General features: G+C 39.3%; 2 protein-coding genes across 2 annotated transcripts; one reads left to right on the top strand and one right to left on the bottom strand.

Moving 5' to 3' along the window:
* Positions 1-1227: 1227 nt before the first annotated feature.
* Positions 1228-13884, bottom strand: kpna1 (karyopherin alpha 1 (importin alpha 5)). Its single transcript, XM_017453234.3, has 14 exons — positions 13786-13884; positions 11003-11136; positions 10616-10729; positions 9341-9440; positions 8517-8611; positions 7867-7998; positions 6982-7070; positions 6685-6784; positions 6348-6511; positions 5289-5367; positions 4486-4611; positions 4276-4403; positions 3388-3566; positions 1228-3277 (listed from the first exon to the last, which is right to left on the bottom strand). Exons 2-14 carry the CDS (start codon positions 11126-11128, stop codon positions 3090-3092), a joined length of 1620 nt encoding a protein of 539 aa, XP_017308723.1. The 5' UTR covers positions 11129-11136; positions 13786-13884; the 3' UTR covers positions 1228-3089.
* A 951-nt stretch (positions 13885-14835) lies between these two features.
* si:ch211-161h7.8 (thiosulfate:glutathione sulfurtransferase) lies at positions 14836-17429 on the top strand. Its single transcript, XM_017452702.3, has 4 exons — positions 14836-15023; positions 16005-16127; positions 16592-16754; positions 16842-17429. Exons 1-4 carry the CDS (start codon positions 14891-14893, stop codon positions 16894-16896), a joined length of 474 nt encoding a protein of 157 aa, XP_017308191.1. The 5' UTR covers positions 14836-14890; the 3' UTR covers positions 16897-17429.
* Positions 17430-19930: the final 2501 nt, after the last annotated feature.

The following is a 19930-nucleotide window of genomic DNA, read 5'->3' as shown; positions in this document are numbered from 1 at the left end:
AAAAGTGTGGACTGAGGTTTTTAATTTAAATATGAACACTTTTGGAAATGATATACTAATGACACCGAGTACTGACATAATGCCGGTCTGAACCGCCGGATGAGTGGCAGATTGGGAATATTTAAAAAATGCGCCATGAGAACACATTCCTAAGGCTGCTTACCTTTCCCCCTTTCTACTGCAGCCCTGAACATTATTCTCCATCTTTCATCTTCTGAAAGGAAAATAAGTAAGTATCAGATCTGACCGGTATCCAGAGCCCTGAATAGGGTTGGGTGATATGATGATATAATATTGAGATCGTGATAAACTATAATAAAAATACATTTCGTTTTGGAGACATTTTATTAAAGTATCGTCGAACAGCTTTTTGAAAATCCAAGACTACTGTATTGCTGACAGTTTGAGAGCAAATGTTACTGTGTGTTGTGATACACGAGTCTTAGAAAATGTTTCATTATATCATATTTCTGACCCTTTGCTCTGATATTAGTAGCATATGAAAAAGAAAAATTAGAATAGGCTCATCCATAAAATTAAGAAAGTGTAATTAATAATTAGCTGCTAATTAGTAAATAATTACAGTTGGCATAAGTTTATATACACCTTGCAGAATCTGCACAATGTTAATAATTAAAAAAAGAAAGATGGATCATTAAAATTGCATTGGTTTTTTTATTTAGTTCTGCCCTGAAGAAGCTATTTCACATGAGTTTTACATTATAGTCCACAAGACACAATAATAACTGAATTTACACAAATGAACCAGTTCAAAAGTTTACACACCTGTGGGTTGTTACCTGTATGTTATGTTTTGTGATAGTTGTTCACGAGTCCCTTGTTTGTCCTGAGCAGTTAAACTGCCCACTGTTCTTCAGAAAAATCCTCCAGGTCCTGCACATCTTTTTCTTTTCTAGCATTTTTCTTCTGCAGATTTCAGTCGCTATATGATGTTGAGATCCATCTTTTCACACCGAGGACAACTGAGGGACTCGTCTCATACACGACTATTACAAAAGGTGCAAACATTCACTGATACTCAAGAACGCAACACGTACATTAAGAGCCAGGGGATCTTAATGTATATTAATAATGAATTTACATTATTATTGTGTCTAAAATATGTAAACATCTGCTACGTCTGGGTTTTTTTTTTTAGCAGAACTAAAAAAAAAAACAAAATGCAATTTTTATGATCTCACTTTTTTTTTTCTTTAAAAAAAAAAAAAAAAAAAGAACAACATTTTACAGATTTTGCAAGGCGTATGTGAAGTATGTGACCGCAAATGCGAGTAACTTTACAATTACAAGGTTCTTTTATTTGACGCTAATTTTCTTATCAGATTGGAAAACAGTAATCCGATTCAAAGATGGTGACGAACAGACCGTTAAAATGGATTACCTACCTGTTTCAGTTTCATTCGCGGTTCTTCGGCGTCTTGAACTAACGTGCAGAAGTGGAAAAGAGCACGGCCACGGGAACTCATGAAACAGCATTTATGCAAATGGCTTGACAGAGAACAGTTACACAATCTCAATACGACAGCAGTATTGAAAATGAAGAGCTGGTCATCTCTCTCTGGAAGAATCCAACATTAAACAAACAAACAAAAAAAACCCTAGTAAACAAATCTTGCAGTTTTTTTTTAAGCAAACAAAATCACCGGTAGGCTTCAAGCTCGATTTGGATTCCTTTCTGTATGGTTTTGTCTTATTTAAATTGCTGCTGGGTTGTAAATCTTAATTTCACATAAGGACTATGGCACAGTCGGTACGAACATATTCCACCCCTAAAATGAGACGTGAAAAAATGCTGTTTTTCCCCCTTTTTCCACATATCACTCTTGTTAACGATGATATTATATGGGGTCATGTTATAACATGTCAATATCAGTCATGTTAAAGTGTGTGTGTGCATGTGTTACACACTGGGAAGCTAAGATTTCAGCTCATTAAATGTCATCAAGAGTCCGAGTAGTGGAGGAAGCTTCAGAAGGGGCAAAGCTCATCAGCCATGAGATTTCACGCCGGTATTTAGTGTGTTTAGTTCTGTAAAAGAACGTCCTGCGGTCTAGGGCGTGCACCGAGTGCACCCTTTTTCTCATCTCATTTCCTGAGGAGCAGAGAGCCGAGTACTGCATGGAAAGAAAAAATGATTTCCATTCGAACCAAAGGATTCTGTGTCCTGAACATAAAGTGCTGCTGATGATAAAGGATGATAATCATATGGAATTGTCCTATTAAGTCAGAAGAGTCTGGCACACAGGCTCGAGGAGGGGGAGTCTTAGTCTCAGTGCGCAGGGAGATTTCAACTCCCAGAAGGTGCGAACGTGTAATTGTTAGGAGTCTGCACAATCGTCGTAGGAATGCATGAGAATGAAAGCAAAGAAGTTCGATATTCAATTAAGTGGCACACGGTCAGTCACTCACATACAGTCTGGACTCCTGTTTCAGTCCGTCAGCAAGAGTTGCCTTTTTGCAGGCAGTGTGGGTTCTAATGAGTAGAGAAAATTGCTGAAGTCTTTTTCAGTCTTCAGGGCAGACTGGCCGAGTTGTGCCTCTCTGTTGTTTCATGGTTTGTTTGCGCACTTCCAGGCGCTCACACAGTCACACGGTCAGTCCAGTGTTTCTGAACGAACGAAAAAAAGGATCGTGTACAGGCCGCCTGTCTCGGGACGTCCGTACGGTGGCGAGGTCATACACATACGTAGAAGCAGTCAATACCCAGTTTCTAATCGACTCTTAGCTGGATGCAGCATTTAATCTTAATGCTCGTTTTAACTTGGACGGGGGATCTTTTTTTTTTTTTTTGGCTGGGAATTAATGCAAGGTGGGCAATATGGGAATCTTTCAAGAATTCCAGAGCTGCTCTGATGGTCATTATTTTTGGATCAATCTGGTTCTATTTTCCTGAAGCCGTTCTTCAAAACCAGTGACAGCAGGCGTGAAGGGAGCAGGAAAGGTTAAGGTTAAGGATAAGGTTACGGTGAAGGTTGAGGAAGTCGACCAGCAACACAGGCTCTTGCAGCATCACGCTCTTTACAATCATTAAAGATATTAATAACTCTCCGCTGTAGCTTTTCTGTTGCTCAAAGCTGGAAGCCCTCCATGGGAGCCTCGCACTGCTGGAAAAGGAACTGCTGCTGCTGCAGGTCGACGGCGGGGGCCAGGGCTGGATCCTCGTCCTCGGGGCTAAAGTAGCGCTCGATCAGGTCGAACGCCTTCTGGTAGATCTCCTGGTTCTCGTGGCCCTGCAGGAACTCCAGCTTATCCAGACCTGAGGAAAAGGCAACAGGAAGGGACAGAGTCAACAACACTGGAGTCTCTTTTAAACAGATGTGTTTTTTTTTAGGAAGTAGAAAAACAGAAGACTGAACGTGTCGTTACCGTATGCTTCCTCGATGAGGGCGCAGTACGGGTTGATTCCTCCTCCTCCTCGCTTGGCCTCCAGCTCTCCAAGTCTGAGGATGTTCTCCAGGCCGTTCAGCGCCACCTGGACAATCTTGGAGTCCATCAGGGTCAGAAGGTCACAGAGAGGCTTGATACAACCGAGCTCCACCAGATGCCTGTTTGAAATAAATAAAAGTTTTAAGAAATCCCTATTCAGAGTGATGGATCCAGACATCCTTATCTGGGCCTAAAATTTCCTTCACATTTTGGGGTTCTACCTGCACAACAGGTCAAAGGTGGGCTTTTCCCATTCTACACTGTTGTTGGTACCTACCAGATACTTTGAGAGATCTACATGGGATGTAGTTTTGCTTCCTTTGATCTTTAATAAAAATCTTATTTATTTATTTATTTACAATCAGGTATTCCCGACTAGGTGCTATATGAGGACAGGGCCTGGATCTACTTGAATGTTGGAAATGTCAGGTTCTCTCCTGAAACTCGAACAAGTGCTCATACCTGACCGTACGCGCGCACTAGAAATTGAGATTGTCTCAAGTCTATGCAACTTAGGTATGAAGCGGTAAATAAACGTAGTATAAATCAGATAGTGGGTTGTAGACTATAACTAAAAAAAAAACAGACAATCCACACCCCCAAGTGACAGCATAGGTCACTACCGGTCCACAATACTACAAACAGCACCAGCAACTTGTTAATCAATATTATGCTGTTAATCTGCTTCCTTTGTCTCTCATTTTCATTAAGAATCTTTAGAAACACTGGCATGAGGAAATGGAATAAAACTGTAGCATCTAGACATTTAATTTATGCTTGCATAGTTAAAAGTTCAAGCCTATGGTTTCATTTTAAGCAACACCCAACCTGATCTGTTCGGCGGAGCCCCCAGATGTGGCGTTGGTGATGGCCCACGCTGCCTCCTTCCTCGTCCGGAACTCAGCCACTTGAAGGATACTGATAAGAGGAGGAAGCAAACCTGCGTCGATCACCATCTAGAGAAAGAGAGAGGGGGGGGGGGACTCTTAATCAAGCGCACACACACAGTCTATACTGAGGCTGACAAGAGACACAAACCTGTATCTGTGCCCGGTTACCAGCAGTAATATTGGAGATTGTCCAACAGGCTTCTTTCTTAATGGACTCTTTAGGGCTACATAGCAGGTGAAGGAGACTCTGAAGGGCAGAGCAGTTCAAGATCACCTGTTCAGGTAAAACAACAGTTAAAAAATAAAAATTAAAAATTGAAACGAGAAAATGCCCTTTTAATTACCAAGCTAAACACACTCTTAAAAGGTGAAACGCTGAAGCAGTATATAAAACTCGGAAGAAACCAGATAGGATACACACTACCAGTCAAAAGTTTAGACACACTCATTCTTTATTTAATTTTCCCCCCCTACATTTTAGAATAATTATAAAGTCATCAAAACTCTGGAGTAACACAAATGGAACTATAGGAATTATGGTGTGATAAAAAATCCAGAATAATTTAATATTTGAGCATCTTCAGAGTAGATGCCCTTTTTGCCTAGAATTTCCAGAAATGTACGATTTCTTGAGGAATTTCCCTGAGATGCTTTTTAAACAGTATTAAAGGAGTTCCCACCTACGCTGGACACTTATCGGCTGCTTTTCAGAATATTTCGCTCCGAGTAGTCCGTTTAAAAAAAAAAAAAAATTGAAAATAAAATGTTAGTTTTCTAATGAAAGAAATGAATACGTCGGCATGATTATATTTTTGTCTACAACACCGATTTCAGACATTTAATCATACACCCTCAGATCAAAAGGTTTTAAGATCATGAGAAACATTCAGTCATGTATCCACAAACTTTTGTCCAGCAGTGTAAATGTAGGTGTAATTTTGCTTTTAATACCTGTGTCTGGACATCATCTCCTGTGACGATATTCCCCACAGCCCGAAGCGCAGGAGAGACAACCTTATAATCCGAATGTCTATCGAAAACAAAAATCGGAAGAAAAACCAACAATAAAGGAACAGTGAGTAAAGGATCATTGGGCTGGAAATATAACTTGACAAAAAGCTAATAAGACGGAGTTTTGCACTGATCTCGCAATGACTACAGGCTGAAGTTTAAAAGATAAAACATTTGTGGCTTTTCAATTTATCACATTTGTATACAAGCAATATCCAGTCCCTCCAGGATTTTGCGATGGCGGAAATGAACACAAAAATCAATCAAACTCTGCAATATTTGGAGGAGATTGCAATTCTTCAAAAATTACCGTAGATTTGGGCTAAGGTGCATCATGTGACATCATCACATTCAGACAAAGCCCTCTTCGATTCATTTTTGTCCGCAACAATCACTGTGAATCCTGTACGGACTGAATATGAAACGGTTACATTTTAAAATCCAGATAAATCAATTGGACGTCACTCAACGAATGAAGAAGCTACAAATATCAATTTACCCCGTTTCATCGTTTGCTAATCTGAATCGAGCGTGTTTGTTATTTTGCATTATCGAATCAAATACAGGACAAAGATAAGAGGCGTATGATATAATGAAATGCCGTAATGTGCCAATATAATATGAAATATGCAAATTACAACATGCATATGCCAATGTCTCGGATCCCCTATAGGAAATGATTGTGGTATGCAAATGAAAAATCGGCACATCTTATCACGATTCAGGAGATCGCAACAACCTGTTAGGTGTTAGGAAATTACAAACAAAAATCATCGAGTGTGTCGTGTCCTAGCTTCTCAGCGTAGATAAAAGCACTATATGATATTTAAGCACCTAGATCGTAGCTAGCTAATTAACGGGTCATCTGCCCAGCCATCTACTTGCAGCGGATGTAGCGTCGTGTATCGGACATCAAAATACATCATATACTCGATGATCAAAACATGTCTAAAAACATGCGCCCTCCACCACTTTCTAATTCTGTGTGTCATATCTTACAGTAGCAGCTCCACCAGTCTGCGGCACACGCCCGAGTCTATAACAGCTTGGATCTTTTCGTTGGGCCCGTCGGACAAGTAGGAGAGTGCCCAGCATGCATCGGCCAGAATGTCTGTATCGTTCACAAAGAGCAGCCAGGAGAGCACGCTGAGGCACGGCGACACCTACGCACACAGCAAACACACGTTTTATATTCAATCTGCCACGAAGATTACACACCCACCGTTACATAACTTTACATAATGCGCTTTTAAAACTGCAAAACTGCAGTATGAATCCTAAAAAGCTAGTAGGATGTACCAAATGAAATGTCAATCCAGTCAGACACGGGTCTTACCTTGGTGAAATCTGGAGGTGGGTTCTTGCCTCTGCACAGGTTAGACAGAGCCCACACGGCGTTTCTCATCATAGTCAAGCGATTCTGTTTGGTCAAGAGCCTGTAAACACGACAATATATCATAATTCATGCAAACGACAGTGTTTATATAAACGGTGCACTAACTACACAGAGTGTTGATAAACAGTGTACGTGTGTGTGTAAACTGCAAGGGATTGTAGCATATAAAGTAAAAGATACATGCGAACTCAAGCCAGGACAAACAGGTAAACTGGGACACTTTGGAAAGAATCCTACTGTATAAGTGAGGGAAGGATGTTGCAATCCAACACATAGTCTCTGCACTCTGTGCTGTCTCCAGCAATGTTCCCCAACGCCCACACCGCCTGCACAGAAACATGAGACCATGAGGAAATGAGACGGGCAGGCAGACGGATCAGAGAGAAAGACTGCGAGCCATACTGACAAACGGTAAGATGCATACAGACAGACAGAGAGAATGAAACAGACAGCGAGACAGACAGAGCAAGATGCAGAGAGACACATCCACACACCACAGAAGGCTACAGCACAAGTGTTTGACTGTTCATTTCTTGGCAAATTGCCTGATTTGGGATTTGTCCCTTTCTCTATATAAAGCACACACTCAGCCTGTCCAGAAACATGTGGCATGACGGTGCAGCTCCAGGGTCACCCATCCTGATGTTTCACATGTTCTCTGCCATGTCCATGTGGGTTTCCTCTGCATTATCTGGTTTCGTCTACGCTAAATCGCTCTGAGTGTGAACGAGTGTGTGCATGCTCAGTGTTTCCCGGGATAGACCCTGAATCCACCACGATCCTGACCAGGATAAAGCGTCAGTCCAGAAACATCCTTAGAGTCCGAGAGTGAGAAGGGAAATAGCCGATGAATCGGAGTCTGTGGTCGCTATGGTTACCTGATGGTTAACGACACCAATAGAATTGTGAAATAAATGAATCTTTTGCTAGGTACTTGGCAGAAACTATCACGACTAAGCCAACCAATTTAGGATTGATCATTTATTATCAGTTGGCTTGGTCCCATCTACACACACACACTTTGCTGCCATTTTGGGGTTTACTTCTATTTATATTGCTAACAGCTACTGAAGATGTACACTTTATTTAAAAAAATAAACACCAGAGTATGGTTAACTCTACCTGCTCCTGGACATCCTCAAAGTCAGAGCTGAGCATCTCTATGAAGATGGGCACAGCACCAGCCTGGATCACCACGCGCGTCTGGTGAGATGTGCCAGAGGCGATGTTTGTCAGGACCCACGCTGCTTCAAACTGTGGAGATACAACACCAGTGGCACAGTGGCATGACCTTTTACTGCTGTAGTTTTCAGGCAAAGCATATCTCTCTCTCACATACACAGACACACACATTCCTCCGGCATGAGCTTATCGCAAGAGCATTCCATCTGGAGTAAGTAACTGACTCAGGGCTGTTATGGGTCTGAGAGCTCAAAATGGGATCCTAGCTGTTCAGCCTCTGAGGAATGAGTTGGTGTGGTGTGTTTATTGTCAGTCTGACCCTGCACTGACATTAGCAAGCCATACACGAATATTCAGTCTAGTAGCAATCACAAGGAACACCTTCGAAATTTGCTTTAATCCTAATCAAGCCCTGATGCAGTGGAACCAAATGCAAAGTTGTGAGGGACATCTGAGAGACAAGAGGCTGTTCATCGAAAAATATTAACACTTCCACTTAATACTGGAAAGAGACTAACTAAGGGGCAACATCATCAACGTGTCACTTGCTAATATGAATGCTCAATGACATTTCTGTGTGTGGGTTTCACCTGTAGTGTGCAGTTCTCCTTCCTCTTCAGGAACTCCACAAAGCGTTCCACTACACCGAGTGTGGCAATGACTTCATCAATAGGGGGGTTGGGCTCTAAAGAAGGGACAGACACCACTCACATGATCAACTATACACATTATATACACATACACAACCGCGAGTTTGTGTCGACATGTGTTTATGTCTTCGGGGACATGTAGGACACATCGTTGGGAACAAAACTACTTCTTAAAGTCCCCTTGGAGAGCCTTCGATGTGTTGACGTAATTTCTACTGAAACAGGAAGTCAAGGCGGGACATAACGGGTGACTCCTCACCCTTTATTAATAGCCAATAGCATTTAGCTTACCTCACAGCCCGGGCTAAGCCGTACTTGATGGTTAGTATTATGGATTTTTATAATGTTGGAGGCGGGACAATTCAGATTCTAGACAGCATTTGATTGGACAGAAAATCTGAAGAGAAGCTGACGTGCAGAATGATGTCATCAAAATTGTTGAGCCGTATCGGTGGTAGAAAGAGACTGAATTTTCAATCTATATTTCTTCTAAATGCGACTTTGTCATTGTTTTGGAGCACACTAGCTTATAGAGAACCTTACTGCGAGCATATTCATACTAAAAGCCACAAAACTTCCATTTTGAGGCCACGGGGACTTTAGACTTAAAAAAACAAAAACAAAGAAAAACACTAATTATCAAAATGTTCTTTTAATTATTGATGTTAAAGTTAGGGTTATATTTACATGTAGGTATAACATTAATAATCATGTAAGTGAAAGGTCCTTACTAGGGGTGTGTATGTGTGTATTTGTGTCCTAACCTTTAGACAAAAGCTTTCTGAAGCGTTGTGTTCCCATAAGCTGCTGTTCGGGAGAGGTGGAGAAGATCATCTGGGTCATGTCCTCGGATATAACACCACCCTGATGAATAAAGAACAACAGCTGAATAAACTGCTCTTATGTTCTGCCCAGTCCTGGATTTTGTTTGACTCGAGTGAAACAAAGTGGTAGCTAATGTAATGTATTAACGTATTGAGAGTTAATTAGCTAGTTAGTCAATTAATACAGACTCTGGTGAAAACAAACGAGTAGATGATCACCTTACCCTTCTAAGGAAGTTTCTAATCCAGCCCTTAGTGTTTGGCCAAAGTTTCAGCTATGAGATATGAATTTCAATCCTCACTTTGTGCTCAAAGAATATTATTCGAGTCTGGCTAATGCCTGTATTTTCTTTCTATACGTTTAACCACACATGTTAAAGGCTGCTGATTTGTCCACCACTCTATGCTCATTACAGGGCTATAACACTGTAAAACATGCATAATGCACTCAATGCACACTGAACATGACAACATTTGAGATTTAGCCACAAGAAAAGCATGAAATTGTGTCCTGAATTGGAAAATTACACAATTACAAAAACATATGACATGTATACGTTTTGCAGCCCAAGTTTCTTCTTCAATTCTAATTAGTATTAGAATATTATAGGAGGTTGACCAATAACTGATTTCCTGGAACTATCACTTATCTGCAAAAATCCACACAGATAGATTTTCCCGGTAGCAGGAGCGGCTGAGAAGAGTCCGCTGTCATTATACAGTACGAGAGTGGCCTCTAGAGGCGAAATAAAAACTATCACTGACAAATTTTGTTGTGTTATTTGAAGTGTTTTTTTATTCATGTCCGAAGTCTCTATTTTTACTTGTTATTTGGAGTGTTACTTTTGGTTTAGTTTCGATGTATATGTTACTCATTTAATTTTACTTATATTTATTAATATATTATTTATATGAATTATTTATATTAATATTTATTTCATTTAAAAAAAGTACAGTACATTTTCATGGTACAGTCAGTACTGCTAATTTTTGTAACAAAATTCAGCAATATTTTACTTTGAGTGTTATCTTTTCATGCAGTATCAATTATAAAAACTATCGGTTGATTGACCGGTTATTGGCAGACACCACCCAACTTAGTTATCGGTCAAGCTCTACAATATTATTTTAATAATATAATATAATAATAAACTTTGTTCTTTGAATTGTTACTCCACATGATTTTTTTTCTCACGTGCAGTGTTTGGCTCTTACTGTGATTTGTTCCATGTTATTGGCCTGGGATTCCAGGTAGCCGCTGTCTGACATCCCATCATCCTCCAGTGTGCAGTCTTCCTCCACTGTAGCCACGTTCCTCCGTTTAAACAGCTGTAAGGCCACACAGATGCTCAAAATGTTTAGACTTATTTACGGGTAACCAAATCAATGTAATACTGCATTACTGGTTTAACATTTTACCATGGAATCACATGACTTATGGAGTTAAACTACTAGCTTGAAGGTCTGAGGAAATCCCCCAGAGCAATTATGAGCAATTTCAGCTGATCCTGCCACCAAGATAAACCAAGTGAACTCTGCATCTGCCAAAGAACTACAACTACAGAGGGGTGAACAAAGTCCTGAAGCTGCCAGTCATCTCACCTGTTCATCTTTCTTCTGTTTGCGTAGCTGCAGTCCTTCCTCCTCCCTCCTCCTCCTCATCTCATCCGTGTTAAGCGATTTGTTCTTATAGCTTCGGAGTCGCGCATTGTCCTTTCCTTGACTCATGGTGTAGCCTTCAGGGAATAATAATAATAATAATAAAAATAATAATAATTACAGTGTGTTAAGCATGAACTTCATGCATTCAGGTTAAATTTGTACATTTGCACTGCAAAATCTTAATGGAAGAAGAAGTGGCTGTCCTGGGATGTGTTTACATTTAACTCACTTACCAAGACGGTTTGTTTATTTATCATGTATGGAAGGAGTCTCCAGTGTCAGTGCTTTGCAACAGAACAGAGGAGTTTATGCTTTCTGGTCTCTTGGTAACATGACAAGTTGTGTTTTCGTCTTATTAATTTCAAGACAAGAAAAAAAAAATGGAAATGGGGACTAATAACACAAGTGATGACAGGAACTCACTTGTCACACAGACATCCATAATATTAAATGTAACTAAAGGTTTAAAGTGTGTCATTTTTTAACATAAACTAATTGTAATCGTTGACAAATTGCTGTTGTGCAAGAGGAACACTTAAATGACATAAATACCAGATCACTATACTGATGTTTTTGATGATACACAACTGCTGCGTCTCAATTCGCCTACTATCAGTCCTGAACAGTACCCGAGATTAGAATTAGTGTGTCCCAAAATAACTGTAGCAAATATGTCTTACGATATACATGTTTAATAACCTGCTGCCATTAAAAATAACTGTTTACAAATGTTTTGTTTTCCAAAAGTAAATTATGTTAAACTGAAAACTATTCTAATAATGTTAAATTATAACTTAATTTTTTTTTAAAATTTTTTTTACATTTTATAATGTTAAAGGTTCAGAACAATATTTTAACATGAGCTATGGGTCAATGTTGGAAAAAATGACATTTTATATGCCTGAGATATTGCAGAAAATGGATTGTGAAAATTTATCAAAGTACACATACACCCAATCCTAATGCTGGGACGTATGCAGGGTCAAAAAGGTTTTCCTTGAAAACTTGAAGTCTGAACCTAGTTCACAGAGAACGCTATTTGTTTATTTTGCCGCTCTTTAAGCTTCTTAACTAGCTCTTAATTTGAATTGGCACAGAATTAAAAACAAAACACACACAAAAAAACACGACAACCTTGCAACCATGAACAGCTGAGAACGTTCATCATTATCCCAAAAGTGCGTCGTACTGAACAAAAACAAAAACAAAAAGGGGAAACAAGAAACACTGCAGTGTGTTTTTGGACCATCGAAGCCAGCACTGCACATTTGAGTGTTTTACCAGCTCGATACACCGGAATGTCATCACTTCAGAAGTGGGTGTTTGAGCAGAAACATCACTGAACATCACTGTGGTGGAGTTGGATTAAAGGTCCAGAACAAAGTACTGCGGATTACACACCTCTCATATCTGCAGTGTTTGGAAAACAACAATCGCTGCACGAGATCAAGTTCTGAACCGGGTGGGTATTCTGGGATACTGTCTGCGTGCAGTTTCTGGGCATGCTCTCGTCCCATATCCGTGCAAGTTTCCTCCCCAAATTTTTAACATGCTAGCAGGTGGACTGGCTATACACTGAATGCGAGTGTGTAAGTGTCTACAAAAGACTGCTGGGAGAAAAAAAAACACCATGTAAGGAATATACTCCTGCCTGCGAGTGTTCCTGGGATAGACTCCGGATTCACTGCACCATGACCAGGATGAAGCTAAATGAAGATGATTGAATGAACAAATAAAGTGTGAAAAACGTCTAGTTGTGTTACTATTTTTAAAAAAGGTCATTAAGTGTAGCATTAAAAAAAAACATAAAATGTGATCTGCATTAGGAAGGATGCATTAATGAAGGAAATAGGGGATGTCTAAGGACAATCTAGATAACAGAAAAGACGTCGTTTTTTTCCCCCAAAACGTTTTGAATTTCCATAATATTCCATAATATTCCAGGAATGGAAATGAGTGCATTTGAATCACCAATTTTTCCAGACATGCGCAGTAAGCCCACTGTACAGAGTGTACACTGCATAAAAATACACTTCATAAAAAGCTAGCCTAAAACTTACACATTGATCCAGTAAAATCGCCATAATATCGCCAAATGACATTTTCTTTTATTGTTATTATTGTTATTTTCCCTCTAGCTATGACACCAACATTAGCTCGGTCACTTGAGCACCAGAACCAGCTGTACACTTACACAAACAGTCCCTAACTAGTAGGGAATCTTTACACTACTATATACGCGTTTAATTATCATTACCTCTGTGTAATATTTTAATTTACGCTTGCGTCACAGAGTATGTGTAAAAAAAATTTAATCAAATCAAAACTCACTAACAGATAGCAGAGCTAGCCGCAATGTCGTCCTAACGGCTTTTTCGAGAATATTTTCCCTACCTGCATTCCGTAAAACCCCGCCTACTCTTCTAGGATTGGCTTGTCCACCAAACGATTTGTACGTACAAACTTATAAACCAATCGTATCGCAGGAAACGGGATACTATTACCCAATCTTAAAGCAGGAGGCGGGACCTGTCGAAAATGTGTAGGGAAAAAAATAACCGCCTCACTGGCGTCGATAGCTGACAAGGGTTAGATCTACTTCGCCGGACGGCTTGTTTATCGTGTCTTCGGGATGATTCTCAGCGGCTTTCTGATCAGTATTTTTCACTGAATAAACATAAATAAATAATCAGTGAAATTGAGCTAATTCTTGAAACACTGACCTGTAAAAACAGTCTCGATTTATCCCCTCGTCGTTCGGGCCACTGATCTGACGAGTCCGCCGGTATTATGCTACTGCGCATGCGTGATTCCGAAGGCAGTCGTCCTGTCGGCGCATGCGTATTCAGTGCTTGTTTTATTTATTTATTTAATAAGCTGTGTTTTTACATACATATATTTTAATATGACTTGCCTTTTAATTTATTAGAATGTAACAGTTTAATGCAGAATATTACAGTACCTCTGGATGTCTCTAAATTTAGCAGAAGGTCTATACAATGCATTTCGGATTTGTTTGCTTTAATCAAATGCCTAGTTTGCAATCATTTGCTTATCAAATAAGTCCTAATGGGGCTGTGGCTCAGTGTGGCAGAAGCCAGAAGCACGAAAGCTGCAGCCCAGAGAACCAAGGACAAGTAGGTAGACACACGGTCAATCAATCATAAGGTTAAGGTAAAAAGAGCCCAAAGAGTAACCCAAGCTTAGGATCAAACCCAGGCCCCTGGAGCTCTGAGGCATGCAGCAATGCTACCCACTACACCACCACTACACCCATGCCCATTACATTTCCTCTAGGTTCTTCATCCTCCAAGCTCCCAAATACATACCAGAAGGTGTATTTTCTATGTTAAATTGACTCTTGTGTGAGTCAGGGTGTGTTCCTGCCTCACACCCAGTGTTTCTGGGATTCCATACTGTAGCAAGCATAACAGAAGATGAGTGAATGAATAAATTAATGAATGGATGCTTTTCCCTATAACCTAAATCAGGCTGAATCACAAATGGCTTTGAAATCCCAAATGTCTGTAATAAAAACTTATAACTATAATTTAGTATGCTTCACTTACACGGAAATAATTGCTTATTTTCAATGAAAATAAAATGTAAGCCAGTTAGTGCTTTTGTTTTCCAGAAGTATATGCATAAATTAATAATAATTAATCAGTGATGTAATCAGTGAATAATTAACCCTCAGTGATGTAGAGCAGTAGCCTATAGGATGAAGAGAAAGTGGGCGGACACCAGCTCTTACTGTGACACACACTTACTCAATGCTTCAATTCACAAAACAACAGTCAGAAGTGAGATTTTGAGTTTCCAGTGACCATGACGGTGTACCCATGTATACGGCGTGTTATTGTATCTCTGTCTGTGTTTAGACATGGTCACTGTGTGGGACTCAGAGCTGGACTGAGGACATCATGCATTCATCACACCAGAGAGGACAAATCTCATCGAGGTAAGGACAGAAAAAATAAAATCCTATTTTGCATATAAATATAAATATGTATAAAAGTGTTATGTGGTATGGGAATTGATCATATGGATCCATTATAATCAGTAATATTCAATACACATTATATTTAAAAAATAAAATGACCTTACAATGACATTTACAGTACAAGTAAACCCATTTCAGGTGCAAAAATTTGTTCACATTTCCTAATGCCCACCTACAGTTTGCTAACACAGCTGATGAAGGATTTTCCAAGGTGCCCTTGGTAAATATATTGAATCGCTTATATTTTTTACAGTCTGAGAGCATTCTGTATAATAGAAAATTGTTTTTAAAAATGATACTAAAACACATACGTTTAGACTTATTATGTGGAAAACATGCACAAAAATTACACTGTAAGAATTCCACCGCAACATTATGTTTTTATTTCCATGGAGCAGTTTTCATTATTTTATATATTTTATATGATTATAAACAATTATATAAGAATTCAATTCTGCAAGCAAAAGTGCTTAAAGATATGTATTTAGCTATATATATATATATATATATATATATATATATATATATATATATATATATATTACTGTATACACGATACACACACACACACATATCATATATCATATATCATAGCCAGAATGCTGAATATACACAACTTCTACATTGCAATTTCATCCTGGATAGGTTTTTAAATTTTTTTACTTATGGCCTTTGATCATTTGCCAGTTAATTGAAAAAGCCTTTATCTCCTGCGCCTGTGGGTTCATAGGGCACCAAGTGAGCTAGGTACACGAGAACTTAGTGTCCTATCATGTTCAAAGTTCTTCAAACATTGACTCACGTTTTCTTCCTTTATGATGAGCTTTTGTGGTGATGGGAGTGTAACTGTTTTTTTTTCAAGATTAGTTTAGGCACTGTCCTTTTATTCTGTGGTGAGCCCAAATGACTACTAATTCAGTATTTGTTTAATAATTTCAGACTCAGTCGTGACACTTGAACAGCTTAAGGTGATGCTGGCCAATCACAGCATCCAGTTATTTGACGTCCGAAATCCGGATGAGTTCCAGGCAGGACGCATTCCTGATTCTGTCAATGTTCCACGTGAGCAACATCTCATTTAAATATACAATGGTGTACATCATATTTGCATTAAACCCCTCTGCTGTTGAATGACTGTTTATAGCTGCTATAACATAAGTGATAACAGGAAAGGACTTGTCTTGCATTGTTGTCTTCCACAACATTAAATGTAATTATAACTAAAAAAGCATTCAATAATAATAAAAATGTGAATCATTGGCAATCACTATACTGTAATATAAGAGAAATAAAACACTTTGTGGTGGTAATGTTTCGCAGCGTGGATAATTTTCGTATAACAGCACACCACGTTGGGTTTTATTATTTATGTGATGAAGACAGTGGCTCACTATTCTGAGCTTCTGATTAAAAGGTCAGGCACTTCAGCAAGTCTCCTAACTCTTAACTCAACCATAAGTCAATCTGTATAAATGTGTGCCTAAATGTAATGTTTGATCATACTGTCATTTACCTTCCTTAAACAGTGGGACAGCCTGAGGAGTCATTGAAGCTTTCTCCAGAGCAATTTAAAAAACTTTTCAAGGTGAAGGCCCCCAAAAAGGAGGATGACGATATCGTCTTCCATTGCCAAAGAGGCCGTAGGAGTTTAACAGCTCTTGAAACTGCCTGGCGTCTAGGATTCAGCAGGCAAGTAGAACAGTATTCATATGCACTGTGAGCTTCATGCTAGGCTTGGCTTGCTAAACTAACACGCTCTCCGTTTCTGTCTTTCAGGGCACGTCACTATGCAGGAGGATACAGTGAATGGGCTGAGAAAGAGAAGAAGTAGCTGATTGGTGTGTAAAGCACATTGAGAAAAGTTTGCTACGCCAGTATCACTTTAACCGTTTCGTTTTTAAGTAAACGTCTATCATTGATTCTGCTTTCTTTTGCAGTCATGTTTTTACCATTCTGTTCACTCCTTGTAGGATTTAGCCTTAATCTGCCAAGAGCTTGTGATGGTATGAATATTGTCTTTGAATGCATACATTATTTAAAAAAACATCAGTTGTCACCTATCAGTGACAATCATGACAATCGTGTCAGGTGATTACACAGAGTGACAGACCACCCTAGATTTGATCTCCATTTACTCCATTTACAATACTGCTGTAGGTGTAATCAATGTGAACAAGGTAGATTAATTACTCTATCATCTATTTTCTCCAAAAAGCCTTTGGAGGAAAAACTAAAAGTTGATACACTAAACACATATTATCTAATCGAGTACAAATTACACAAAAGGACAGACGACAAAACTGTCAGTTTTTATGTTTACAGACTTTAAACACGTCAAATAAAAATGAGAATTTATGAACGCAACTGCTTATCTGTCTTTAAGTGTGTAATAAATTGCCCCACATCATCCTTATCATGCCATTGTTGCAACCTTGAGATATAGTACATTGTTCAAACCTAATAGCTTCAATGTTGAGCTACTGATAGATGAGTTCAGCTTTACCTTCCATGTCACATGACAAACCTTTTACCCTTCTCGCTGATTCACTAAGGTGAAAGGTTGCCAAACATAAAACAGGAACCACATGGACAAACAAGCTGTGTGTAACAGCAGTCAGAAGGAGGCAGCAGAGCATTATTGTACCTTTCCTTGGTACACTAGTAGTATTTTTATGGACAGAACTATAGACCCAGCTTCATGGCCACAGGTACTGAGGAGCTAATTAAACTGATGCAGGATAGATGTGGCCATCCTTGCTGTCAGACTGATGCACAACTCAAGGGCAGCACATTTCTCAGTCTGATCCCCAGCTCAAGGTTAACAAATCGTGAAGCAACAAACTCCCGTTGAAAAAAAAAGGCAATTACAAAACACACAACAACTATAGATGGAGAGTTTTCAGGAGTTTACTTATTCATTACTGGTCTGACACAACCCTTCAGTCACTGAGTCAACCAAATGAATCCCAAAGCATTGTTTCTGTACACTACAGAGGCTCGTAAATGGTCCGGATATCAGTAAAGTACACACTATCTCTTTCTTTCATCTGGATTTCCAGTTTGCTTCACATTGGTGTTAATGTCGATTACAGTCTGTCTTCATCACAAACTCTCTCTCTCTCTCTCTCTCTCTCTCTCTCTCTCTCTCTCAATCTCAATATGCAGTTACCTAATGCTCTAATGCTTTAATGAAAACAAATACATCTCCACACAAACTGGCTGTTGCATATGTTAATATGATAAATTAGTTTCTAATAAAGGTCAGACAAGGCAGTGGAAAGAAAAGCATAATTTTTTCATCAGTATGATTATATCAGTGGGTTACATCTCTGTGGTTAATTTTATTTAAAAAATAGTGGTGAATTCAGACAATAATTAATGTAGAGAGCAAATAAGAAGATTTGATATACAGACAGACAGACAGACACAGATGGTTAGATATATAAATATACAGGTAGACAGCAGGATGGACGGATGATGGATGGATGGATGGATGAATGGATAAATAAATGGATGAACATACAAGTAGATGGATGAATGGACAGACACATCAGGCTGACATCTGAACAGACACACAAAGAAATGTTAAAATAGATACAGACAGAAGGGATTGATGGATGAAAGGACAGCAGGATGGTAAAATGGAAAGTTATACAGATAAATAGAGATGGATGGATGGATGGAAAAAAAGATAGACCGACAGATGTACAGAAGGATGGACAGACGAAAGGGCAGAAGGACCTACAGTCATGCAGTTAGATAGATAGATAGATAGATAGATAGATAGATAGAGTGCCCCCCACTAATATTGGCACCCTTGGTAAATATGAGCAAAGTAGGCAGTGAAAAATCTTCTTTATTGTTTAACCTTTTGATCTTTTGTTCAAAACATTCACAAAAGTACTGATAGAGGGATGGATGGAAGGATAGAGGGTCAGATAACTAGAATGATGGACAGATGCAAAGACAGACGGACATACAATTAGATAGACCTCATATATATTTACCATAGGGCTTAATACAAGATCCCCCCCACCCCCCCCACCCACCCGCCTATGTATACAGTGTATGAAGTGCAGGTGTTTATTTCCCACAAGATATTATTACGCATCCGCATGTACAGGAGGAAACAGCGTCTCCAATATAAACAAGTAAAAGCAAAACAAATCAACCCAGATGAAAAGAAAAGCATACCATACAGCAGTAAATAGTAGTATATCTCGGACTGACAACATAGTGCGCTATTCGGTAGTATTGATGTTTTAGACAATAAAAAAAACTGAGACTGCTTTGGGTTCAGTATGCAAACTGGATTCAGTAGTCCAGTAGCAGCTTGGAGAGGCAAGACCATCATCACTCATTTCTCATCTCAAATGCTGCTTTAAGGACTTCTGGGCGAATGGACGAATCTCGAGTACATCCTTTTTCCTTTGTTTAATGAAAGCAGAAGCCGGTGCAGAATGTTTTCTCCAGTGAAAAGAAAAGCGCTCGGCTCGTGCACACGGGAAAAGCTGGAACAGGCGCGCGCTATCAGGAGCCACACGGAGATGCGTCCTCACGGCGCGCGCTCACCAAAAAAACCCTGGATTTTAGTGGAATAAATGGAGGCCTGAAAGCGCAGTGGGTGTCTTTCAAATCCGATATGCAGCACTGTGCATTGACGAGAAGCTCTGTATGTTCTCTTCATCCTGAAGAACACAGGGGGGAAATGGAGAAGAGGACAGGCGAAGTGTCAGAAGTTTGAGCGCACAGGAGCAGGTGCTTTCCCGAGCTGAACGAGCAACACAGGTAAATAACAAGCATGGGTACTTTTATTAAAATTCAGAAGATATTTATGGATTAAAAAGGTGTATATGATTGTATGT

This window comes from Ictalurus punctatus, chromosome 23, assembly GCF_001660625.3.
Source record: "Ictalurus punctatus breed USDA103 chromosome 23, Coco_2.0, whole genome shotgun sequence".
NCBI lineage: Eukaryota > Metazoa > Chordata > Actinopteri > Siluriformes > Ictaluridae > Ictalurus > Ictalurus punctatus.
Note: the sequence above shows the minus strand (reverse complement) of the source record. Positions and strands in the feature narration are given on the sequence as shown.

What these genes read in the sequence shown, in the direction of transcription:
- kpna1 (XM_017453234.3), bottom strand. Translation starts at nt 11,128, where the DNA reads ATGAGTCAAGGAAAGGACAATGCGCGACTCCGAAGCTATAAGAACAAA. An exon ending in AGGAGAACTGCACACTACAG is followed by an intron (nt 7,999 to 8,516) that starts GTGAAACCCACA and finishes GTATCTCCACAG; the next exon opens with TTTGAAGCAGCGTGGGTCCT. An exon ending in CCTCATCGAGGAAGCATACG is followed by an intron (nt 3,278 to 3,387) that starts GTAACGACACGT and finishes CCTTTTCCTCAG; the next exon opens with GTCTGGATAAGCTGGAGTTC.
- si:ch211-161h7.8 (XM_017452702.3), top strand. Translation starts at nt 14,891, where the DNA reads ATGACGGTGTACCCATGTATACGGCGTGTTATTGTATCTCTGTCTGTG. An exon ending in AGAGGACAAATCTCATCGAG is followed by an intron (nt 15,024 to 16,004) that starts GTAAGGACAGAA and finishes TAATAATTTCAG; the next exon opens with ACTCAGTCGTGACACTTGAA. An exon ending in TGATTCTGTCAATGTTCCAC is followed by an intron (nt 16,128 to 16,591) that starts GTGAGCAACATC and finishes TTCCTTAAACAG; the next exon opens with TGGGACAGCCTGAGGAGTCA.